This window comes from Camelina sativa, chromosome 18, assembly GCF_000633955.1.
Source record: "Camelina sativa cultivar DH55 chromosome 18, Cs, whole genome shotgun sequence".
Classification (NCBI taxonomy): Eukaryota; Viridiplantae; Streptophyta; class Magnoliopsida; order Brassicales; family Brassicaceae; genus Camelina; species Camelina sativa.
The window spans coordinates 6,990,527-7,017,964 of NC_025702.1; the positions used below are offsets into that span (position 1 = coordinate 6,990,527).

The 27,438-nt window shown below is 38.3% G+C and overlaps 2 protein-coding genes and 2 pseudogenes across 2 annotated transcripts; 1 reads left to right on the forward strand and 3 right to left on the reverse strand.

Moving 5' to 3' along the window:
- Positions 8,324–10,270, reverse strand: LOC104763200. The gene is made up of 4 exons (XM_019240047.1): positions 10,239–10,270; positions 10,002–10,126; positions 8,527–9,911; positions 8,324–8,437 (listed from the first exon to the last, which is right to left on the reverse strand). The coding sequence occupies exons 1-4, from the start codon at positions 10,268–10,270 to the stop codon at positions 8,324–8,326; spliced, it is 1,656 nt and encodes a 551-aa protein (XP_019095592.1).
- On the reverse strand, positions 13,300–16,995 carry LOC104763201 (annotated as a pseudogene).
- On the reverse strand, positions 20,402–21,619 carry LOC104760750 (annotated as a pseudogene).
- Positions 24,699–26,683, forward strand: LOC104763202. The gene is made up of 3 exons (XM_010486610.2): positions 24,699–26,238; positions 26,290–26,513; positions 26,591–26,683. Exons 1-3 carry the CDS (start codon positions 24,699–24,701, stop codon positions 26,681–26,683), a joined length of 1,857 nt encoding a protein of 618 aa, XP_010484912.2.

Here is a 27,438-nt window from a genome sequence, read left to right on the forward strand (position 1 = left end):
GGACATTTGTTTGGCCTTTGTGGCGGTCCTGTTTAGGACATTTGTTTGGCCTTGGGGGCGGTCCTGTTTAGGACATTTGTTTTGCCTTTGTGGCGGCCCGTGGGCAGTAAGATGATCCTTGTGTGGTCATGATGTATCCCAGTTAGGGGATATGTGGTTGGTAGGACATTGTGTTGTCTTACGCGAGCCACAGGAAGGAAACCTGGATAGGAATAGGACTCAGACGTGTTCAGAATTGTTTGCTCACGACTCTTGGGGGACTTAGGTTCTCCTACTACTGTCATATTCTAAGACTTTATGGCTTGAGAGTATGATTGGTATATCGACTTCGGATGACAATCCGGGGGCGCGCTGTAGGGTGGCAACCCGAGAGACGAGTACTGGACTTCCTTATATATTATGGCATGCGGGCTTAGACCCAATGAGGAGCCAATATTATGGCATACCGGTTTCGGTCTGATAAGGAGCCAATAAAAACTAAAGGTTTAGGCCTATGAGAAAAGGAAAGTCCAAAAGTCTAGAGCAAATAATGCCTGGAACGTGAGTCTATTGCCTAGAGGTGACCTTCCGTAGATCGGTCGGAGGAGTGCGGGTCGTGGACACGGTTGCACGGGAGTCCTTGGCTGATAGTTGTTCGGGATTCGAGGACGAATCTATGTTGGTGGGGGAGAATTGTAACACCCGCAAACCAAAACTGTGCATTTTGGAGGAGGGTGTCGATCGACACCAAGGGGGTATCGATCGACACCATTGATTTCTGGTTTGACTAGTTGGATTTAATTATCAATTTAGACCGGTCTGGTTTAAGGAAACCATTAAACCAAGGTTTAAAAGGGGGAAAACGACCTACGGTCGTGTTATGTTTCTGTCTCACGCCTCTTTGAGAGAAAACAAAGAGAGAAAACTGTTCTTGAGGTTCTAGAGAGAGATTGTGAGATTTTAAAGCTTTGCAGGTGGAGTGTCGATCGACACCACTTGGTGTCGGCCGACACCAGCAAATCAGGCATCGATCGACACTGTGGGGTAGTGTCGGTCGACACCAAGGCCAGTGTCGGTCGACACTCGGCTGGTGTCGGTCGACACCTCCCTTCCAGCGAGATGATGTTTGTTTTCCTGGTTTGTATGTTTTGTTTGTTGTTTGTTTGGAACATTGGAATCACTGTTGCTTGTGTGTATAGCCCAGTAGATGGGAGGATTGCCTCACTGAGTGTTTATCAAATACTCATGCATCCACTACAAGAAATATTGACATCACTAGCACACAAACATTGCTACTATAGGGATTTGGTAGCGTTTTCATAAACGCTAGGACATGAGGAGCTACAATAGCCCCCTGACATATCATAGCGTTTTTTAAGACGCTACGAAATGTTGACCTATTATAGCGCTACTAGTCCGCTATTGTACAATTTTTTCTAGCGTCTTTTTCGTGCTATTTTATTTGTTTATATGGCAAACTTTTAACACATTTAAAGTGCTGTTGGAGATTGTCTCGTGACTTTATGGTTTTTGAATTTAACTTTATAGTAGCAGAAAATGTAAGCTATATGAAAGTTTTATATAGCAATTCTATGCTGCTATTTTGTATTATTTAATGGCTATTGTTATGTGCTATATTATCGTTTATAGTAGCGTATGGAAAATGTCAGTGAATATTGTAAGATGTTATCATTTACGTGCTATGATATACGTTCTCATGCCTTTTTTATTTAACATGTTATTATTTATAATGGCATTTAGAAAATGTTGTATAGCTTGCAATGGTGTATTTAAGTAGATCTATCTTGAATACATATTGATTTACATCATATATAATATTATTTGAATCATTGTATAAAATATAATTTGATTTAATTGATGAAAGACAATGAGATCAGAAAATATGAAAAGTTAACAAAGTCTAAACATAAATATCAAAAGTTAACAAAATTTAAATATAAATATCAAAAGTTAACAAAGTTTAAACATAACAAAGACAATGAACTCTAAGATTGCAATCTTCAAGGAGCATTGCCAGATCGAGAGGACCCTTCTACTTTTGGGCGTTTGTTTTGGATGTTTCGGATTCATCTCTTGTACACTGGATCAATGTCTTCTTCGTCTACCCTGATGCGTATTAAGTAGCCTAGGTGAGCGAGTGATCGTCTGTACTCTAGCCTTGTTATCTCCTTCACATCATCGTCCGCAGCACTTCCTTGACCTTGCTCACCTTGTTGTCTGAGTTTCGGTGTAACTTCTTTGCTGGGAGGCCACATATGATTCCTTTAGCTTGCATTGAAATCATTTCTGCATTGATAAAAATGATCCCATTAGTTTCGGTTTCTTTTTTTGTATCAACAATCATACTTTTACAATCGATTGAACAAAGGAGGAAAAAAAGAGAACCCTTGTACAATCGATTACAATTAATACAAAGAGGGAGATGAGATGATTTCTAGATCCAAAACCTGAAAACGAGAAGAGAATTTTCGAAGATCGTTAGATTGAAAACCAGAAGCTCAAAACCTTTTAGATCTGGAAAAAATTAGGAACACAAAAGCTCTAAACCTTTTAGATCTGGCAGAGAATTGTCGAAGATTGAAAACCAGAAGCTGCGAATGAGTATAATTGTTTATTATGTAGACAATAAAAAGTTATCGAGATGTACAAAAGTAATAAAAGAAGGGTTAAGTAAGAGTTGATTGATGTCCGTTAGATTGCATCTAATCGACGATAGATATGAAAGATTTGGTGATCTACACTTTAATGAATCAGCCAATGAAATAATTGTGTAAGTATTAACATGTTAATAGTATAATATTTTGTTATGTTTATTTGTATTAATTTTGAAATATGGTGAAAAATAAAATAAATTAATTTTTTTAAGTTCTACACTGTCTAATTCATCTTTTACTATACTTTAAAATTTATTTGGTAAGTTCTACATTGTCAAATTCATGTCTTATATACTAGTGTACAATGCTTTCAACAAAGAGATACAAATTTAGGGTATAGAGTATAGGGTTTAGGGTTCAGCATATGAATGGTTAATAGTGTAAAAATGAGATACAAATTTAAAATTTATATTTTATACTTAATATAATATTAAACTTTAAATTAAATTTGTATTACTAAGAGATTGACTACATGTTGGGTTTAGAGTATATGGTTTAGGGGTTAGATAGTTTAAGAATGGTGAATGGTGAATGGTGTAAAAAAATAGAAGTTTCATATTTTTTACTTTATAAAATTTTAAAATTTAAATAATAGAAGTTTTATATGTTAGATTTGATAAAATTATAAAATTGCCAAATATTTTTTTTTAAATAGGGTTTAGGGTTTAGTTAACGGTATTTTCACAATCCATATATAATTATCTTATTTTTTATTTTTTTCCAAACTGTTAGTAATATTTGTATATTGAATTTTTCTTTGTCCGATCATCAAACTATATGTCCTATAACGTTATTTTTTATTGTATATATTTTTAAGTAAGTGTGAAACATGATATATAGAAAGATCAATTAATTAAATTATTCCAGCCGAGTAACATCTGAAAACATACATTGTCTGATTTATTAAAACCTTAGAATTCAAAATAAACAAACATTCATGGAAAAACAAGTCTACGAAGAAACAAAAAAAACAAGGACATATCTAAAACTTAGAAACAAGTTCCCCCATCTGTAACATCAGCTGTTGTCATTCCTGAAAAAACAGAATAAGTTAGCCATCAGTTGTTGTCAACATGTTTTGCACACATATAAATTAAAGTATATACTAACCATTACTATTTTGTCTTCTGGCCAGGCAATAGAAGTTCCAAGTGCACCTTCCATATACTCGATTTCAGAAGATTGCCTCCAACCTGTAGCATCTTTAACAATCACAACATCAACCCATACTCGACAAGCATTAGGCCCCAAAGGAACGTGATGTACAACTTGCTCAGGATTGTTAGACGACCACCGTCCTTCAGCAACAACAACCTTCTTCCCAGATATATCCATCAACTTGCATTTGGAATTTGCTTTGAATACGAGACGCTTGAAGAACAACCAGTCAAAAAACGAAGGCATAACTCAACAGGAACAACCACAACCAATCATGCAAATTTTATCCATAGCCCAATAAATTATATGTAAGTTATAAAAAATACTTGTGATTTGCGACGAGGAGATGCCTCTATCAGAGTAGGTTTAGATTTGGCTGAAGGTTTCTTCAAAAGAGCTTTTGGAGTTACTGGAGACTTGTCATTCTGGGAAGTTGGACTTACTGAGTTACTCGAAGATACTTGAATATGAGGAGATTTAGAGCTTACAAGAGACTTCTCAATAGATGGAGATGGGTGACGAACAGGGGATTCATGTGTTGTCTCCAACACAACTCTATCCACTGTAGGCCTGCAAAGTTCTATCATGTCCACAGAATCCTGCAAAGTTCTATCAACTCCACAGGGGAGTTTGCATCTGTTTTTTGAACTAGTGATAGGACTCTGCGGATCGGAAAAAACGTGCAAAACAGATCGAAGGATTATTTAACGAAGTATAGTCTATATACAACAAACAGTGAATAAAACACACTCAACCTTAGGTACAATGTCTTATGTAATGGCACATTCTAGAACAATACATAAATCGACATCCCGTGCAATCATTTCCCCAACTACATCCTCAATAGTAGACATGTCAGGCACATGTCTCCATAGAAATGCGTCTGGCTTTGTAGCTGATTCAATTAAAACCTTCACAGCATGAGGTCCTAAAGGAATCCCATGCACTAATTCATCAATATCATAAGAAACAACACGACCCTCAGCAACCTTCTCATCAGACGAAGTCCAATCAACCAAATAACACTTAGGAAGTGATTTGGTATTTACACTCTTATGAACATAGTTTTCACCGACAACGACCTCTTGTCTCTATAATTTCAGAAACATATCATTCAATTAATATAAGTACCTAAGTATTACTACCACTAATAGAATTTGTATAAAGTAGACTAACCTGGATATGAAGTTTTTCAATTATTTGCTCTAAGTAGTTAATTTTATTTTCCATTTGAATCTGATTTTCTTCCATGGCAGTCATCGAGTTGCTGTTGAATTGGAAACAAGCCAGTTTGGTTAAGCTCATACCTCTACCCATTGCTCGTAGTCTTCCTGGATTATCAGGTCCCAAAATCTGTGTAAGCATATCTTCCTTTGGATTCGTTGTAGCTGAATCCTGTCTATCTCTGATGCCTTTCTCTGCAAACAAATACCAAATTAATATACATCACCCAAATCATTAATTCCAATTTATAAAGTAATCGAAAAGGAAGAAACATAACATACAATCTTTTCAGCCGCATCAATGTTAACAGGAGTACCATCTTTCTTTGTCCGTGACTTCACCCACACTTTTAGCATTGACACCTTAGATGGTTCTGAGCTACTCTTGACCAATTCTTCTCTCAATCTGACCATTCCTTTACGGCCACAAGTATGAGGTATCTGCTTCTGCCTTCTTTTCTTATATGAATCACTTACTACTTTAAAAGCATTACTAGTCTTATCTTTGACAAATTTACGCCATTCAGCTTGTCCCACATTATTCGGACGTAGACCCATCCTATGTTTCAAGTGCTTAGCTCCTCTGACCTGACCGACAAGGCGTGATTTAGATGACCTCCACAGACATCCCATCTGCTTAAACGCAGCATTTTTTTTATATTCTTCATCAAGATCAAACCTTGCCTGCATACAAAATACTCATGTGTATCACTAACCTTTATTAATTAAACTTGGATACTGTTAAAAGTAAATTATATTACCTGAATGGCATTCCACAAAACAGTTCTGATATCTTCACCAACCTTTTTCCATCTCTCAATTGTGACAGGAACATGTTCCCGTACTAATGTACCTAGATATGATGACAAAGATATTGACCCTCGACCACAAGGTTCTCCCATGATAGTATATTCAATGTGATGTCGTTCATTTGGGTCCTTGGCGATGTGTTTCATCCTAGTTAGCCCTCGTTTCTTCTTACGCTTCGGTTCCGTCATATTTTCAGCATCATCCGGAGTATCCTCTTCATTGTTAGCAACAGCAGCAGTCGGAGTATCCTTTTCACCTGAACCATTCACTACATTGCCTTCAAGATTATTGTCCTCGTCTCTGCCATCTACCTCCAAATCGTTTAGTTCCTCCACAGGCTGTTGTTCCTCTCCTAACTCAGCATCCACTTCATTAACTTCATTCTCCATAGCTTGATCAGTACTTTCAATCTGCTGGGCTACCAACTCCTGAGTTTCCAACTGTTCTTCTCCTACATCATTAACCTTCTTTGTTTTTTGTGTTCGCTTTTTTCGATTAAGGACCATCTTAGTTCACCTGAAACCAAAAAAAAATTTACCGACATTCAGCAATACATAAACTTTTTCAGCAAAGCATAGAATTAGTCAGCACAACAAAGATCATAACCAATCATATATTCAAAAACACAATCAATAAACCGATTGTTTCACACATAAATCCCTTCACAGTCAGATCGGGCATTCCTAGCTTCATCAACCAAGTCATCTGCATCCATGTCGACTGATACTGGCAATGGCCCAACGTCTGCGTTTCCAGATTCAGCATCTTCTACACTGTATCTTCTTGTAGAACCTCTTATAGCTACATACCAACTCGATGATTCATCTACCCTTGAATAAAACACTTGCTTTGCTTGAGATGCTAGTATGTATGGATTTTTTGCGAAAGAAACTTGACTTTGGTTAAGATTGACAAGGGTGAAGCCGTCTTCTTCCTTTACTCCATTACCTATATTTTCCCATTGACATCGGAATATAGGAATGTAGATGACATTGTAATCAAACAGTATAATATCCACCACTCTGCCATAATAGGACACAACATCAACCGTTGGAGAATTGTCTTTTGCACTCGCTCTACACAATGATGTGGCCTCATGTTACACACCACTGTTCTGAGTTTGCCTATCAACTGAAATTGTATGAAACCGATTGCCATTGACTATGTAACCCGTGTACGATCTTGCGCAATGACGAGGACCATATGCTAACCACTTAAGTGTATCTTCATGATGATCAGAATTGATAGGTATCTATTTCAAAAAATTGACAAGTGTCATTGACTGGAAATAATTATATGATTTATAAAACCTAGAAAAATACAAAACATACCTGTTATTTTAACCAGGAGGCAAATTTCTGAGTATGTGTACTCCATAACGTTGTCGAATCACGTCTACACCTTTCACTAAAATCTTGTTGATGTTGTAGGTGCATGCTTAATTTAAAAAAAAAAAACAAAGCTTCAATTACATGTATTTAAAACAAACTTAACCAAAGAGACTCTTAATAAAACAACTTACTCTACATAAGGATCAAGCAAGGCCAAATTGTGAATCACAGTAAGATGTGCTATGTTCCTCTCATTGTTAGTAAGAGTACATGAAGTGGCTGCTGATATAGGACGACCCTCCAGTATAGAGCAATTCTCATAATCAGCATTTCTATCGAGTTCCTCATCAGCATTTGTTGTCTTTTTCAAGAAATCACTGCAGAATCGCATGCATTCCTCAGCGAGATATGCTTCAGCAATACAACCCTCTGTTCTTGCAGTGTTTCTTACAAAGTCTTTCATAACTTTCATGTACCTGGGGATGAAACACATGGACCTTATAAGTATAATATATTATTCTAAACCATACAAAGTTACAAGTTACGAGATTGTACCTCTCAAATGGGTACATCCAGCGAAAATGAACTGGTCCACATAACCGAGCTTCCCTGCCTAAGTGTACAGTCAAATGCACCATTATATCAAAGAAACTTGGAGGAAAGAACCTCTCGAACATGGAGATAGTTTCCACAATTTCATGCTTGATTACAGAAATTGTCTCTCTGTCAATCACTCGCTGACACAGTTGGTTGAAGAAAGCACATAAGCGTCCAATAGCTATCCTTACACCTTTAGGTAACAAACCTATAAATAAAGAACATGAGAGATTAAAAACATAACAGCAAATTGTTGAAATAATAAAGCTAAAATAACTCAAATTATACCTCTAATTGCAACTGGAAGAAGTTGTTGCATCAACACATGATAATCATGTGATTTAAGTCCTTTGATGGTACAATCTTCCATCTTAATGCATCTTGAAATATTTGAACAATCACCATCTGGACCTCTGAAGTCAAATAGGCGCTTACAGAATACTTTCTTCTTAGTTTTGGACAAAGACCAAGGAGCTGGAGGAAGATATGTTCTTTTTCCACGGACTTGGGGATGCAAATCCATCCTAATACCAAGAAGTTGCAGATCTTTTCAAGCATTAACACCATCCTTTGATTTCCCACAATGCAATAGTGTAGCAACCAGACTAGCCGCAACATTTCTCTCCACGTGCATCACGTCTAAATTATGTCTGACCGGCATTTCCTAGACAAATTCAACCCAGATAACAAAAAGAATGGTTAAGACTTTTATTTTTAACAATATATGGTATATAAATTAACATATAATCTTACCTTCCAATAAGGTAATTTAAATAAGATTGAGCGCTTCTTCCATCTGTATAGCTCCTCTTCATCTACCTCTTCTTCTTCTTCTGATTCATCATCAGTATCAGAAGCAGAGTCAACACAATATTTCATCTTCCTCTTTCTTCCAGTTACTCTTACATTTCCAAAATCATTCTTGTAGTTTTTGAGTATTTGATATATGTTATGACCAGTCAGAATCCTACTTCTTCTTCCATGCTCAGATTTACCATCAAACCGTGCTTTCTTTCCTCTATAAACATGACTGGATGGCAGAGACTTCCGATGAGACATGTATACGTGCTTTCTGCAATTACTCAACCACAAACTATCTGTGTGTTTCCCGCAGACAGGACAACCCATTTGACCTTTTACTTTACAGCGTGCTAGATTTCCATATGCCGGAAAATCCTGTATGGTCCAGAGAAGCATTGCCCTTAACGTGAATGTGGTGTGACTGAATGCATCATACGTTAACTCTCCCTTCTCCCACAGATGGTTGAGATCCTCTATCATGGGTTCTAAATACAAATCTATATTGTTTCCAGGTTGAGTGGGACCATGTATCAACAATGTCAACATTATGTTCACTAGCAGAACAAGCCATGCACTATAGTTAACATTCTTCATGTTGAAAGGATTAAACCCATCTGTGGAGAGTCCAAGCCTAATATTCCTTTCTTCTGCAGCAAATGACGGGTACTTCTCATTCATTTGATCCCACGTCACAGAATCCACAGGATGACGCATTTTTCCATCGGTGCTCTGATTAGTGAAATTCCATCGTAAGTCTTTGGCCATTTCCTCTGACCTGAACATTCTCTTGAGACGTGGAATGATCGGAAAGTACCTAAGTACTTTCTGTGGAATACCTTTTTTCAGCTCACCATTTCTTGTGTTAATCTTCCAACGTGAAAATTTGCATTTAGGACAATTGTCCAGCTCCTGCAATTGATGTCTAAATAAACAGCAATCGTTTACACAAGCGTCTATCTTATCATAACCCATATCAAAAGATTTCAGAAACTTCTTCACCTCGTACAAGGAAGTGAGCAATTCATTATCCTTGGGTAGCATCTGTGACAAAGTCTCAAGCAGAAGATCGAAGCTTCTATCAGACCAACCACTCTGTGTGTTTAGCCTAAAAAGTAAAACAATCGCCGAGAGCTTGCTGTGGTTTGCACATCCCGGATATAATGGTGTTTCTGCATCAGCTAGCTTCGCTAGAAACTCATCCGCTTCTTTTTCATCACCCTCAGCAACCTCACTTAAATCAACCTGACTAACCAGCTCTTCATCTATAAATTCAGCAGCTTTGAATAACCCTAAATTCTCCTGGTTCCACTGACTTGCGTTCTTTCTACACTCAGTCCCTGATTTCACTTCTCCATGATGATACTAGTCCTCCCGCAACTTATAACTCAAATCCATTCCCCTTGTTACTAGATGATCAACAACATCACCGGCTGAGTGACGATCTACGTTGCGACAGTCAATGCACGGGCAAATGATCATTGCATTCTCTCCTAAACCTGCAGTCACAGACCTCACAAAATTCCAAGCACCTCTCTCATACCGAGGATCAGCTCTACGGTGAAGTAAGATGAAAGCAAAAAAACAAAATTCAATGAGAACTTTTAAATATCTTTAACATAACCATAAAACCAATAAGTACATCACTATAGAATGGTCTCACATACCTGTTAAGATGAACCCATGTCTTTTCTACCATTATATGTGCTTACCCGGCCGGAAAAGAAAACAAACCCATAAGAATAACTCAAACACGAAACAAACACATTCACCACAGTTTATAAAAACGAAATATCAAACATGCATCCAAGTCATTCAACTCTAAAACCAATCAATCAAATATCCGTCTTAATGAGATGTGATTGTGACAACTAACCTCTGTGTTCTGATGCAAACAGGCGGAGATCGGCTAAGTTCGACGCTACTGAGACATAGACGGAGAGAGACGAAGACGGAGAGAGACGGAGGCGGAGATAGACGGAGGCGGAGAGAGACGGAGGCGGAGAGAGACAGAGGCAGAGAGAGACGGAGGCAGAGAGATTCAGAGATAGATGGAGACTGAGATCTGATGTAGTCGAAAAGCTTTTTTTTTTTTCTTGTTTGGTTAAAGTGTAATAAAGTGAGACATTGAGAATCGATATTTTATTTGGTAAGGTGGGAAACACCCAAATATTTTGCCTCCACAACCACTTTCCAGCTACAATAGTTATTTTTATGTTCCCGCTTAATGAAAAACATTGTCAGCGTTAATCTAATGTTACAAAATACTTAACATCTGATTTTGGTACTTTTAGGGGGAGGTATTGGAGGGGAAAAATTTAAAGAATTTATTAGAAAAGAATTAATGACACAATTCATAGATTTTCTTGTATTGTAAAAGATTTTCAAATCTTTCTTTGTGATTCTAACGACTATAATTTGTATCATTTTATTAGATTTGAATAGAATTTTAATACAATTGAAAATGGATAATTTATTCTAGTTTCCATCTAACGTAGAAAAGAGTAGACTAGTTTCAAACAACAACATAAATAAATTCAACATAAACAAATGGATAAATTCGCTCCTTCATCCTCTATCCACGAAGGCTAGGAGTTAAAAACTTCAACAGAAACAAACACTACAATAGTTTATTAGATGTAGCAATTTAATTTTATTAAATGCAAAACTTGAAAACTAAAATCTATCTATCAATGAACTTTTAAATCGTAGCATCTTTCCACATGTCTTCGGCCATAGATTGTCTCCAATTATTTGCATTTTCTCTGTCTTGCTCTTGCGTCTCGAGAGGTTCTTCTCTATCAATTTCATCTATATTGACAGAATTATTTCCATTGTTAACTGCATTATCTTCATTAGGGAACACACCTTCGTCCGATCGACATTCTCTACGAAGAAAGTTATGCAGTCCTGCACAAACTAAAACTAATCCAGCTTGTTTCTTGTAAGAAAAAGAAGATGCAGATTTAAAAATAGCAAAATGAGATTTAAAGATTCCAAATATCCTTTCGATCACATTTCTCAGAGAAGCATGGCGAAGATTAAATAACTCATATGGAGTTTCAGGATCACGCCTTTGACCCGCAAATTCTTGTAGATGATACTTAACACCACGGAATGGAGCTAAAAAGTTGAGACGATTTGCAAATCCACAATCAACTAGATAAATGTTTTACCATTGGGCACTTGGAACTTGTTAGTTTCTCTAGTTAACGCATCACTTAACACTCTTGAATTGTGGGCCGAACCCTCCCATCGACTCAGAATGTAAATAAACTCCAGATCAAAGTTCCATACAGCCAAAACGTTCTGAGATATTGTTCCTTTTCGATTGCGATAGCTTGCCACCTCACGCCCAACTACTGTTGCTGGTATATGTGTACCATCTGTCGCTCCAACGCAATTCTATAATACATGCAAAAAAAAAAAGTCAAATTCTATGAAGAAAAAAAACTAAAAGAATCAATTTAAACAAAAGATGAAATAATGCACCTTAAAATATGGATAAAATCGTGTACTTTCTCTGATCTTCAGTGGCACTAAACCATCTGGTTTCACCATCTGACTTGGAGCTATTATAAGCAGAGCTTTAAAAAATTTATTAAAGCTTGTGCTCACTGCAAACTTGGGCCTTTGAAATGTGTTTTTCACGTGAGCATGAAGACAGCAAGCATCTCTTCGACATATATTTTTTTTTGTGTTTTGTAAACCAGTTTTGTCTCTGATGATCCTAGACAGCTTCAAAACATATCTGAAATCATACGATACAGCACCCGAAAATTTTCGGGATCATCTTTTAATACCTTTTGTATATATTCTTCTCCGAGCTGTGTGACTGGTCGACGAATGGGACGTTCTATATAATCACCACCCATGAGTTGCTGTCGTGTGTTATGAATATGAGCTCCTACCATCATCATTACCACCATTATAGATACGTCCACATCAAAATCATCGTCTTCATGCACTCTTGTTTCTTCTTCTTCTTCATGGTCATTTGGATCCATCTAAAAAAGTAACCTATTAAAACAAATTAGTAATTATGACCATGTCTCCCATATAATACAAATATATCTTCAGCACAACTGGGTGCAGTGACAATAACAACAAGAACTAGTAACGATATAGAAGAACAATAATATACCTCTTGAAACAGCTTACGAACAGCTTTGGTTGATGTGGGCTTCTTCTCTTCTATTTGTTTTGAAAATATAAATGTTAGTCGACTGATCTAGAAACATAAAAGAAAAGTTACATATATATAAGTGCTGAAATTTTAAATCTTAATAAGACTAATATGTAGGGATTCTTATGAGATATAATAGGAAAAAATCATATCTTATATATTTTGAATTTGAAAGTTTCTTTAAATCTTTACATGTATTGTTTCCCTAATTTTGGGGACTTTTCTTTTGGTATCATTGACTTAGCAAGGATTCATTTACGTGTACTCTTTCACATATATACATATATGCTTTAAAGACATCACACATTCGACCATGTATAGATATTTGCATTATTTGATTCGTGTAAGCTTGTAAATAATAACAGTTGTCAACGAATTTGTCTTTTGATGCACAAATTGTTCAGCTCGTGTAAAGCGTACGTGATCCAGAGGTAAACAAAGACACATGTTATTATTATTATGATTATTTAAACTTCAAAACTAAGGACTTATTATTCTGTTTTTTAAGGAAAAAAGCAACATTTAAAAGAATAAAAGAAAACTACTACTAGAACAATTATTCTAAACTTACCTATTGTTTTATTCGATTCAACAAAAAATAAGAAAATAATATGCTAAGTGTTACGGAGAATCCAATCCAAGCGGTCTTCGACAAATATGCTCACAAATACGTTTTTCATTTTCAACGTATTGATCCTGGTTACTGCATCATAGCGGACATGATCTTCCAAATCAGGGATCTCTTTGACAGCATCCCAAACTTTATTCTTTTTTTTTTTGAGTTTCTCTAAACTCAACTTCTCTTTGTTGTCTTTCTTTTCTTTGTTGAATCAGACTTATGATCTGAGTGCTAACTCGAACCATTTCAGTTAATACTTTCTGTGAAGACTCACCATGATTAGTGAATCTGCTGGATCTCCATTACGACTGGGTTTAGCTCTTTTCCTAGTAGGTAACTTTGGTTTAACAGAGACTTCATTCACTTCGTCGTCATTCTCCAAATCATCTCTTGCTTGAAGATCATCATCTTTGTATTCAAAAGTTTCAGCATTTGAATCACCACCAAGTCCAAACGTGTTGTTTCCCTTTGCTATAACAGTTTCAAAAATCAATTGCAAATCTTCAAAATCTTCGAAAGTGCTGGTCCTCAGGGTTTCATGCCTTGGATGCCCCTGCAAAAATATTATACATTAATTATTAATTATCAATCTTGACTAAAATATATTTAAATTTGGGAAAGTTAACCAAAGGAGAGTTACCAACAAGTAGGCTCCCACACATCATCTGGAGCTGTAAATTGTTTTCTGATGGGATCCCATCCAAAACCAGAGCTAAAACGTAAGAGTTCAGAGTACATATTATATTCCCTTCTAAAAGACTTCATTCGACTTAAGTAATTCGTGTAAGTCTTATTGTATTTATGCTTTTTATTTAGCAGTGGTAGTATCTTTGTCTCTACCGTAGCTTTATTTATCGAACCGTTTTTGTCACGCCACCCCCGTTTGATAGCTTCAACTAATGCAGCCTGCAACTCTTGACTCTCTTCATATGTCCAAAAATTATATGGATTTTTATTAGTTTTTGTCTTTGTGTGCGACCCTTCTCCTGTATCCATTCTAAAGAGAAAAAAAAACAAAAAAAAAAACATAAGGAAATGACTTAACATGGGAGTGTAAGTAACTATATATAATTGAAATAGAGAACTTACGAAGGATGAAGGATGACTGTGGTTTTCTTCAAATTGTTTTTGTGAGATGATAGTTGTTTTTTTTGCTTTTGAGAAGTGAAAGGATCTCCAATATTGTATAGGAGAAGTAGTCTAACAAATACTACTTTTTAGGGATTATATGATATATGATAAACACAATTTAAAATTTGAAAATGTATATACCCCTTAAAGAATATTTATCTGATTGATACAACACAAACTTCACACAATAATCTTTTATTAGAATATTCATAAAGATTAGTCAATAACGTCTCTCATTTCAACGATCATTTTTTTTTCATGCAAAGTACTATCCAAATCCCACCTTAAAAGGTCAGATTTTTTTCTTCACGTATTGCACTAACAATTCTTTAACATTCTCGTTAAATCAAGTTGCTATTTAAATATATATAACATCCAATAATACTAGAATTTAATAGAGATGAAAAGTTAACGTCTTGAATAACACTGGAATTTAAAAGACTACTTAAAAGTACTTAATCCAATAACAAATAAATTTAAAAGACTTGATAAAATGTTTAATCCAGTAACACTGAAATTGAAATGTCTAATGAAAGAAAATTCTTTCACATTCTCCTGTCAAATACCCAGTAGCAGTTCATAAATTCGTGCTACAACGAACTGCTACTGAAGCTCATATTTCTTGTAGTGATATAAATTTGTGTTTGTGGTGCAGGTAAAGGCAAATTGTAATCGTGGAATCAAGGCAATGAAGAGGAGGATGTTCTAGGGACTCGATTGGTTGTTATATAGCATTTTTAGGTTGCTAAAGTTGGGTCTTTAGAACTTGCTAGGTTGTCTGTTCCTTGTTTCCTGTTGTTTGACATTGGAATGGTTATGCTTAGATATTGGTTATTCTATTATTGAGTATTATTGGATATTGATATATGTTATTCCGCTGTTGTTTGTGATTGTGGTTAGGTGGTTAGTGGGTACGGGACCACTAGTTGTAGTTTATTTATTATTATTATTATTTATTATTTTTTTTTTAAAAAAGGTCAGGTCGTTTCAGTGTGATAAGCTATCTTCACATCATAATTCGCCACCAGCTCCATCCACCGCCTCTGCCTCAAGTTCAGCTCGGGCTGAGTGAATATATAGTTAAGGCTTTCATGATCTGTAAACACTTGTACATTTGCACCATAAAGATAAGATCTCCAAATCTTTAGGGCAAAAACTACAACACTCATCTCTAAGTCATGAGTAGGATAATTGTCCTCATGCTTCCGCAACTGCCGTGAAGCGTAGGCAATCACCTTCTCATGCTGCATCAACACACACCCTAACCCAACTCTGGATGCATCTGTATACACCACATAGGGTTCTCTCTGCTCAAATAAAGCCAATACTGGAGTAGTAGTCAACATCTCCTTCAGGCTTGCAAAGCCCTCCTCGCACTCCTGTGCCCACACAAAAGGAACTTCCTTCCCTGTCAACTTAGTCAAAGGACATGCTCTGCTTGCAAAGCACTGCATAAACCTCTTGTAATAGCCTACCAACACAAGGAAACTCCTGATCTCTATGGCATTCGGCGATCTAGGCCAATCTCTAATAGCATGTATCTATTTCGGATCTACAGAAACTCCATCTGTAGACACAATATGACCTAGAAAACCCATCTCACGCTACCAGAAACTACACTTGCTCAACTTAGCAAACAATTTCTGCTCACGCAGATTCTCCAGAACTGCTCTCAAATGCACTGCATGCTCCTCCGGACTCTTGGAATAAACCAGTATGTCGTCGATGAAAATGATGACAGACACGTCCATAAACTACTGAAACACGCTGTTCATCAACCTCATAAACGCTGCTGGCGCATTTGTCAACCCAAACGACATCACTACAAACTCATAATGCCCATACCTAGTCCTGAAAGCAGTCTTCCTCACATCTGCCTCATCTATCAGAACTTGATGATAACGCGACGCCATATCTACCTTGGAGAACCAAGTAGCACCTCTTAGCTGATCCAACAACTCATCGATCCTGGGAAGAGGGTACTTGTTCTTCACAGTGACCCGGTTGGGGCCCCTGTAGTCAATACACAAGCGGAAACTTCCATCCTTCTTCTTAACAAATAACATTGGCGCTCCCCACGGTGATACACTAGGACGGATGAATCCCTTGCTCAACAAATCCTCTAGTTGCTTCTTCAGCTCTGCCATCTCTGTTGGAGCCATCTTGTAAGGAGCCTTGGATAACGGTGTCATTCCCGGTTCAAGTTCAATCATAAAAGGATCAGACCGAGATGGTAAATATCGCTAACCGTAGACTTCCCCACTAACTTTTTCATAGATATGATAACCAAATAAGCCTCACGGCCCTTCTCGATCATCTTCCCAGCCTCAACGGCGGAGTTCACGAGACTCCCCGAAGTCGGTCTAACCCCCTGGAAAACCAACTTCTCTCCTGGACGATCAAACTCCACTCTACCCCGATGACAATCCATATGAACCATATGCTGATGCAACCAATCCATCCCTAAGATAACGTCAAACAGCTCCATTGGGCTGATAAGCAAATCCGCAGGCCAAGAATCTCCCGCGATCTGAATATCGATACCTTTCGTTTGACCCATGACTCTCAGAAACTTGCCTCCAGCAACTCTAACAACTCCCGCACGCTCTCCGGGATCTCTCCTGATACCTGCACTCTCTGCACACTACGGGGTAATGAAGCTATGAGTTGCTCCAGAATCAAACATAACATGGGACTTAAACCCGCCCACCAACAAGGTCCCTACACAAACCTCATATGTTGAGAACCTAACATTTTATCATAGGCAAATATACAATCTGAAACTACTAAAATTCACAAAGTTTAAGTATCAAAAATTATACTTGTGATCGCCCCAGCACTGGTTCCACCAGTCTCTGCCCTCCCGGCTGCACCTGCTGCAACGCTGCCACAACTACCGGCATCAACTTGGGAGACAAGGGCCTGATGTGCCCTGGCTCCCTGCAATAGTAGCATACACGAGCCGCTGCCGTCGGAGCACTCCTCTTGGGACAGCTAGCAATCTTGTGATCCTTGCCCCCACACCCAAAGCAACTCAGACCACCCGGCCTCTATGTAGCCTCCCACCTCCTCTTGGTTCCCTGCACAGGCTTGCCGCCCTTGTCAGAACCTCCATGCTGATGTGCCTGCCTAGGCTGAACTGCTGGACTAAGCGCCACTAACTGTGCCCGGATGTCCTCCTCGATCTCTGTCGTAGTCTCAACCAGCTCTGCACGTGTAGCATCACCCCGCCCTCTACAGTGAACCCTCAAATCGTCACATAGGGACCTCAAAAACCTCCTGATCTGAGCCTCCTTAGACTCCATAGCCCGACCCCCATACCTCAGAAGTCTACTGAACTACAAGTCAAGCTCTTGCACTGACCAATTCCCCTAAGCTAGCTGAAGGAACTCCACCTCCAACCTATCTAGTGCCTCTCTGGGAAAGTATTTGCGGTTGAAGTCCAAGACGAAGTCAGCCCAAGCCATCTCCCTCTGCACTCTCCTAGCAGCCACAGAACTCCACCACAACTGAGCATCCCCGGTAAGGTTATGAACCGATATATCCACCCAAAACTACTCAGGACATCTGAGAGACTCGAAGTTGCGTTCCACTCTCGTCCTCCACCCATCAGCAACAGTAGGATGAGTACCTCCTGAAAACCGCTTGGTACCAATATGGTTCATCTCTCTCAACATGCTCATATAGCGAGAGTGAACCCCTACATCTGCACCCACTGGCTGTTGCACCCCCGCCGCCACTAGCGGCACAACCGGTGCCTGAGCCGATACCACTCTCGGTTACCGCTCTAACAAGCCCGCAAGATCAACCCGTGGGACTCCACCCGCAGGGACTCCCACACCTTAAACCCTAGCATCACCGGCTACTCGAGCATCAACACCGCCCCCTCCGGTCACACTCATAGAATCCCCCTGGACACCCTGCGACTCGCCAACACACTCTGCTATCACACTTTGGTCCGCAGCCTCACTAACCACTGGGATTCTGCCCCTACCACGACCACGTCCGCGTCCTCGACCACGACCAGAAACAGCACCCTCTCTAACCATTTGCACTACCACAACAGAAGGTTAATCACACAATTAAAAATACACAATAACAACATAAACTCACAGTGAAATTACATTGTAGGCTTGAAGAGGATGTTCTTGGACTCCATGCCACACACAATTGACTAACTCACATAATCAATCAAGACATGCAATCTCAAACATCAACAACAGAAATCTAGTGAACCCAAACCTAGAACCGTAAAGGCTCTGATACCAAACTGAAACGACCTGACCCGTATCCACTAGCCAGCTAACCACAATCACAATCAACAGCGGAAATAGCCAAATAAAAACAAATCAGGACTCTGCATCGACCGACACCAACCATGCATCGATCGATACCATCTTGGGTTGCATCGACCGACGCAACCTTGCATCGACCGACACAAGTAACACTTGCATCGACTGACACTCACATTGCATCGACAGACACAATGCTCGACATTACGCGAAAACCCTAATTGCATCGACCGACGCCTCCACATGGCATCGACCAACACCTCCACATGGCATCGACCGATGCTCCTAGGTCAATCCGCACCGTCCTCGCACTGCATCGACCGATGCAAGAAGTGCATCGACCGAAGCACATTATGAGCATCGATTTCCCCGAAGCTTCTCGCCGGATCTTCGTTCCTACAAGCCACAAACTCGATCCTAAGCCACAAGAAAGCCTCACACAATCCTAGATAACGTTCTAACAAGCCACATAACACATAAACACACAGATCAGAGAATCTCTAGCTTAGATAAGCTATGGTCATGCACTTACCTTTGCCACAGAAGAAATCCGACCCTAACACAGGTAGAAAACACTCCTAGGAAGCTCCTATGACGATCCCAACTACAGATCTCTGCAGAAACAGCTTCCAACTCCAAGAATCTCCCAAGAATGCTCAAGAACACCAAGAACTCTTCTCTCTCTCTTTCGTTTCGCTCAAAAGCGGCTAAACTCGCCTAATGAGACAAAACACGAACATAAGGGTTTTCTTTTACCCAAAACGCAGCGTTTAACTTAAACTCGTCCGCACTAAACCGGCTATGCATCGGTCGATGCACTATTCGGTTTGCGGATGTTACAAATATAACATTTGATTTTTTTTTAAATCGTCTATGCTATGATTTTAAATGTGCTTTGTGTTCAGGCATTATAAGGAGATAAGATTGTTGTTAACCGATAATTAAATCGTAATTTATTAACATTAGCCGTTTTTAAAACATATTAATATATACCAATAGTTATATATTTGATATGAATTATATGATATATAAACGTATGAGTACACTAAAAACTTAACAATTAAAAATTAATAATATCATCAAATAATATAACTGTATCATATCATTAAATAACTATAACCATATATAACGTAACCATTTTAATGGAACCATGTTTAACCATAAACGTTTATTAAATTGTTATGGTTAAGATTAAACAAAATTTCTAAATGTTGTAGGTGGTTAATAAACCGTAACCGTGGTCATGCCTAACTCCAAGCCATATGTGCGTGCCAAACGAAAAAAGTTCCAGAAGGTGAGAGGGAAGGAAGTTCGAGAAGTTCTATATTGTTTAACTTGGTTATTTATGTTTCATTGGTTTGCTTGCGAGTCACTGGGACATCTACAATTTCTGTTCTTACTAAATTCGTCAGACTTGAGATCACAATTGGTTCTCTATTATTAGTCGCTACAAGATTTTCAGTGTGTACAAATTTTCATTGAACTTCGTAATGCCAAATTCATATTATTGTTGAAACAAACACATGCAAAAGAAAAAGAAACAAACAGATGCAAGAACCAAATTGTTTGGAGAGACAACATAACATAAGCAACACAAGAACCCTAAAAGCTTTTGTTGTTGTTCTGAAGCTTGATGATGAAGTCACTGATGTGAGCAGTTACCTCTTGAGGTTTCTCTTGGTTAATGAAGTGACCAGCATCTTCAATTACTACTATCTGAAGATTTGGAACATCTGCAGCAAATCCCCCACCGTGAATGTACTCTTTAACCCCTGGTGTGGTGTAAACCGTGTCGAAGTCACCGGTCATGAACTTCACGGGAACTTGAATCTTAGCTCCGGTCCATGGTGCAGTGAGCTCCCAATCCCTGATATCAACCAATAACAAATAAACAAAAACACGAACCCTAAAGTACGCATTCATATGTTAATTAAGAACGTACAGATCTATGGCTCTGTAGTAGTTCAATCCACTGGTAAATCCTGTCTTGCCAAATTGGGAGGCGTAGAAATCAAGATCCTCCGTAGAAAACCATGTTGGCAATACAATGTTTTCACAAATAGGGTTAGGGTTTTCCCCAAAGGGATTCTTCTTAGCTAAAATAGCCGGACCGGGTGACCTCCCTATGAAGATTCCCGTCAGAAGGCATCTTAGATCTGCTCCCGCAAACTCTTTATCAATCTTCCCCGCTTCCTGCAAATTCAAATTGTTTAAACAAACTGAAACTAAAATATTTGGACACAATCAAACAATATTGTTTTATTGGTCCATGTGAATTACTTGATTAGTATAGCCGGTTGCTAAAATTAAAAGAATAACATAAAAGAAAGATCGAAAAGCAAAACCTGAAATCTACAAACGTAGTAATCATCACCGAACAAAGCCCTAACCATTGAACAGGCTTGACACTAGGGTGTCTTCGTATGTACGGTACACTCATACAGACAAAGCCCTTAATCTTCTCCGATCGGAACAGACACATAAACCATCCGATTATGGCTCCCCAATCATGGCCGACCAGAAACACCTTCTCTTGATCTCCAGCTACAATGTCCAGAAGAGCCATAGGTCACCAACGATCTTTAGACACGTGTACTCGGAGAAAGATTCTGGCGAATCAGAGTCACCGTAGCCTCGGAGGTCTGGAGCTATAGCGCGGTAACCTAGAGATGATAACCCAGTAATCTGGTGACGCCACGTGTACCAGAGATCAGGGAATCCATGGAGCAGAAGCACCACGGGACCTTCTTTGGGACCTTTCTCGGCAATATGCATTGTTATGCCATTGACACTCACCATTCTATGATCGATTCCTTCCATTTCTCCTTTTTTTTTTTTTTTCTGTTGGAATTTGTTTGTACTTACTAAGCTGCGTGATGATGATATATATAGAAAACCCAAAGGGAACATTTTAAATTACCTATCGTTTTAGATAACAGGTTTACTAGTTTTAAAAGAAACTAGGTAACAAGGATAAATTGACTCAAATAAAATTATTATGGATCATTATTTGTGTAAAACAAAATATAAAACTAAAGTGTTTTTTTTTTCAAGTTTGCGTTTGTTTTGTGTTAAAGTACGTTTTACCCGTTAAATATTTAAACGTGGTGAAGAAAGTTTTGATAAAATGTAACCATTTATGGCATATGACTTTTTGTGTTTTTAAAAATCAAATTTATATTTTTATGTTTCACATTATTATTTACAGAAATGTAAATTAATATAATTTATAACTATTTAAGAATATATAACTCTCCCCAATTAACAACAAAGATGGAATAAAAAATTAAAAATTATGTTGACGTAAAAATATATTATACTATTTTATAAAATAACAAACTAAATGCATTTTTTAGATTAATCATTTCTCCTGTTTTGTTAAAATATTTTTCATATCAGTTTATATTACATAATTTTTGAATATTAATATTAAAAACTAAGATATAATTATATATAAAATATTTAGAAAGTATAATACATTCAAAAAATTTAATAACTTTTTTGTACTTTAAAGAATGTATTTTCAGTATTTTAATGTAAAGATATGAATACTACTGGTTTTACTAATAAAATTATACATCAGATTTTATATGTTGATTTTGAAATATTTATAAAAGTAATTTAGGAAAAGAGGTGTACATTATTGAATTTGAAAAATAACAAATTCTTTTAATTTTCATTCAATGAAATATATAATGGCATGAACTGTAATTAATGTAAACTAAAACGACAAATTGTAAAAATGTGTCTCGAGTTCTCTAATGACGACACATCAGCTTTTTCACAAAATGCTTTCTTATTAATATATATATATATATATTAGGAGATAAGCAAGTTGGTAGAATATTAGTAAATAAATAAATAATGATATTACTATCAAACACATATTTTGAAGACATAAAAACAACATTTATTTGTATTTGTCTAAAAAAACTACATAACATGGATGCATTGATATCGTTGACCTTCTCAAAAGAAGAGTTTCCCCAATAGGTAATAGTTGGTGAAATAAATTAAAAACTACGGTTGTGGGAGAGTTAAACAATAACGTGTATGATAGAAAAATGGGCGTCTTGTCCAAACTGCCTTTTTTGGCCCAAAACTTGTGGATCTGCCATCTCGAAACTGAGCTTGTGGATCTACCACTTTTTAGACGGTTATGCCCTTGATTTAATAGCGGGATAGTCGATGGGTTTCAAACAAAATTTAGATTTCTCGGGCTGGGTTTGGGACGCGTATTTCTCTGGGCAGAGGTGACTGTTCAGCGAAATGACTGAGGGCACTGTAGTTTTATTGACTTCTGTGGCTGTGTATCCGTAGGGTTTTGGTATTTGGTGGATCTATAAAATGTGGTGGTAAAATAGAGGATATGGTAAAATAGAGGATATGGTAAAGGCACTTGTTTGTCGTAGACATTGGGGAAGAAAACTTATACCACTTTCTCGGTAGAGCAAAGGAACCGTTTTGCGGTATAAGAAGCAGAACTTGTACGAGATAAATGGATCCGCAGGTAACTTCCCTTCTAACTGTCTTATACTATAGTATCAGACGTAGGAACTATGTTACGCGGAAGTGTGTAGTTAATGTGGTACAAATAGATGATAGCTTGTGATGAATGGTTTAGGGGGTACTGCTGGGGAGATGTTTCTTACACAGTTGCTAATGTCGTGTATTTCATTTTAATTGGTAACAGGGATCTGAAGTTGCAGTCTTTGTCATTGCTGGGAGTTGGGAATGCTCTGTTATGGGAACTTGGGACTTCCTCATTGCTAAAGAATGCTACTCACGGGGCATTTCCATTACCATTCAAACCAGTTACGAGGACCTTATATTGATGGTGCGTAAGGAGTTTGAGCTTGATGGAATGAACTTTACGCCTAAATTAAGCTACTGGCTTCCTTCACAACTGTCTATCTTCTCAGTGAATTCAAGACCCCCAGTCGTGTTAACAAGCAGTGTCAACGTCCGGAACTTCTGGCAAGTCAAGATAACAGCTCCCCACTTAAATATGTTATTGTCTCTTGATCCTGAAAGCAGTTATGTTGAAGGCCCTACCATCCGAAGACAATGTGGAATGGTAACTCAGAAGGGTAAAGGAATTGCGACTGATGATAACATTGGTGATTTAACACGAGTTACGATAGGCCGTAGTGGGATGGAAGGATTTCTTGCTGGACACAACAATGATTCGAATAAACTTAGTGGTGTTAGGAGGCATCTATTTGATGGCAATGATGTGTCTTGCTCCACTGACGCAATGAGAATGTACTCCGTTGCAGGTAATACGGGAGGAAACTGCAGTCGGAGGAGTGGATTGATGGTACATGATTTTGACCTGTGTCCTGATACTAATAACAGTGGGTTCATAAGACTAGCAGATGCTGGTAACCCTTCCCTATCTCTTCACTCTGACGGGAGCCAGTCAGAAGATACAGATGTTAACAAGTTTCTAATTAGTGAAGAGGATGAAGGTTTTATGCGAGAGATTGCTGAAATAGAGGGACGGTGTACTCAGGCTAGGCTGTTGGAGGGAGATAACAAAGCTACGGACAGTGATGATGTCGGTGGTGGTGAGGAGAATGAAACTAGTTGGGCTGATGCTTTGGTTTCTTCAGGTTCAGATGACGAAGATTTTGAAATGATAACTATTGGAGTATGGTGTGTGATCAAGACTATCCCTTGAATTTGGGAGACACTTCGTTAAAGAATGGTCCATCCCCTGTTGTTGATCAAATAATAGATAGTAATGGAGCAGCTGACATCGGAGAAGAAGTCCTCGTCTACTGTGCACAACGTAGTGAGGCAGAGCTACGTACGGATGAAAATGGAAGAGGTGATGGTTTACCTGAAAGAGGGATTGGATTAGATGGATTGCCTGAGCATGGCGAAGATATTTGAAATGATAACTATTGCATCAATCCCTGCGGTGAATAACGTGCATAGTGGTGCACTTTTGGTGGATGTTGCTAATAATGGGGGCAACGTTGACCCTGCGTTTGAGGATTATACGCAACGACGTGACGCTGAACCTGTTTTTGATGACGTCTACCAACTCACAAACACAAATGGGTGTGCAATTGTCGCTGCTGAAGAAGATGCAATATTTATTGGTAGAGTTTTTAAAGATAATGCGGAAATGCAAAACACCCTCGCCATATATGCCATCAAGAGGTTGTTTCATTTCAAGCTTGCTAAATTAGAACCAGACAGAATCATTTGTTTTTGTATCGATCCACTATGTGCGTGGAGGGTCTTTGGTCATTCTGTTTCAAAATTCGAAATAAGATTAGCAACTCTGATTCACACATGTTCAATTATTGTTCGATCCCAGTATGAGAAACAAGCTTCTGCAAAAGTGATAGCTGAGGTTCTTAAAGGAAAGTATGCTAATGGATTGCCTGGACCACGAGCCGTTGATATCCCTGCCATAGTCCTGGAAGAGCTTAAAGTGTCCATAACCTATATGAAAGCATGGTATGCTAGGGAAGCTGCTATTATCAAAACCCGTGGTAGTGATGAGTTTGGCTACAAGCTGCTTGCAGTTTACATGCATTTGTTGAGAAAAGGTAATTTAGGGACTATATACAAGCTCGAATTTACTGGTGGGGGCGTGGTTGCGAGCCAGTTTAAGTATCTATTCTTCGTGCTTGGAACATGTATTGCGGGGATAAAACACATGCGGAAGGTTGTTCTGGTTGATGGGACGATTATCAAGAACAAGTTGAAGGGGGTTCTCATAGCTGCAAGTATGCAAGATGCGAATTTTCAGGTCTACCCAATAGCATTTGCAATAGTTGATGCCGAAAATGATTTGGCATGGACATGGTTTTTCAAGCAACTGAGTTTGATAGTTCCAGATGCTGCAGATTTGGTGCTTGTCTCTGATCACCATAGATCTATTTACGCTGGTGTTCGCAGTGTTTATCCTCGAACTTTCCATGGAGCGTGTGCTGTCCACGTTGAGAGGAATGTCAGAGCAAAGTTTCATGGTGACGGGCTATCAAGCCTTGTTGGGAAGGCTGCACGTGCATTTAACGTTGGTGATTTCGACGAGTCTTACAAAGAAATTGCATTACGGAACAAGAAATGTGCAGCATACTTGGGTGCAATACCACGTGAGAATTGGACGCAAGCGTTTTGTGAAGCTAAACGGTACAATATAATGAGCAGTAATATTGCAGAATCCCTCAATGGGGTCCTAGGGAAAATTCTTGAACTACCGATAGTTTCAATGGTTGAGTCAATAAGAACCAAACTAATGGAATGGTTTTGTTTGAGACTGCTGGCTATGGGGTCGACAATAATACCAAATGTCAACAAGTTAATGCTGCGACACCATATGGCTTATGCCGGTTTGGCTGTGAAAGGGGTTTCAGCCTGGAGTTTTCAAGTTAGTAATGGAAAGAAGATGTACTACGTTGATTTTCTTAAGAGGACATGTACATGTCTCCAGTTCGAGAAGGTCTAGATACCGTGTTGCCACGCACTAGCTGCGGCTCGTATGAAGCAGATTGACGTTCACACCTTGGTGGGGTTTGTGTACAGTGTTAAACTTTTCGTAAATGCATATGAAAAATTCATAAACCCTGTACCTAATCATTGTGACGAAGAAGTGCCAGCTGATGTTGAGGAAACAGAATTCATTCCACCGACAAACAAGAATGGCCCTGGCCGTAGGAGGAAACGAAGGATCCCGTGCACTGGAGAGTTTATGGTACAGTTAAGGTTATGGTTGTAGCTACTGATATATTTAGGTGCGTCCTATTCATAACTGAGTTTTTTACTGTGCAGGGGGCTAAAAGGCGTAAAAGAGGGCCTAATAAGTGTAAAATATGCTTCGAGTCAGGGCATAACAGAGCAACTTGCTCTAATATGCCTGCTTAAAGTAAGTATCTTGAGAATACCACTATCGATATTTGTAAAAGACATGCCATTTGGTTATTGATTATGTTACGTATGACGCTTACAAGTGTTTGATGGGGGGGAGATGGGTTTTTGTGTAAAAGCAGCTTTTATTTTTTTGGGTCACGGTAATATGATAGATGGTAATGTTGGTCTGCGGTTAAGTTAGAGTAGAAGTTGTCATGGCTACTACAGATCTGTGCATTGCCACCATTAGCAGATAGAGTTGATAAAAGTCTGTTGTTTCTGATAATGTTTAATATATATTGCAGGGTATGGAATGGTATTTTCTGTTTTTTGGTATAGTAAAGGAGTATCGACAGCTGTCTATGTAAGTGGTCTCTGAGTTTTTGTGCAACATAAACTGTTATAAATATGCTTTAGTTACCTGAGTCATTACTATTAGTATACTTTTTTTTGGGAATATCAATCATTGTTACCTGGACTGACTGTGCAAACGGAATGCAGGTGTGGAAGTGGGGTAGCAGTTTTTTTTGGAAGATTGGATCAATGATGTCAGTTTTGTAAGTTTCTTTTGGAAGGGAGGACTATACCGCTTACTAACTACGAAGGCGATTACGGAAGATGTCGGTTTTTTTTAATGTCATTTCCTGAGCCGATTAACGTAGGGGGGTCTGTCTCCGAATGCGTAATTGACTAGCATATATTAGCAAAGTACAATGTAGGCATGTGACGGTTCACTGAAGTTATATGTATGGATGAAGAACGAATATGAT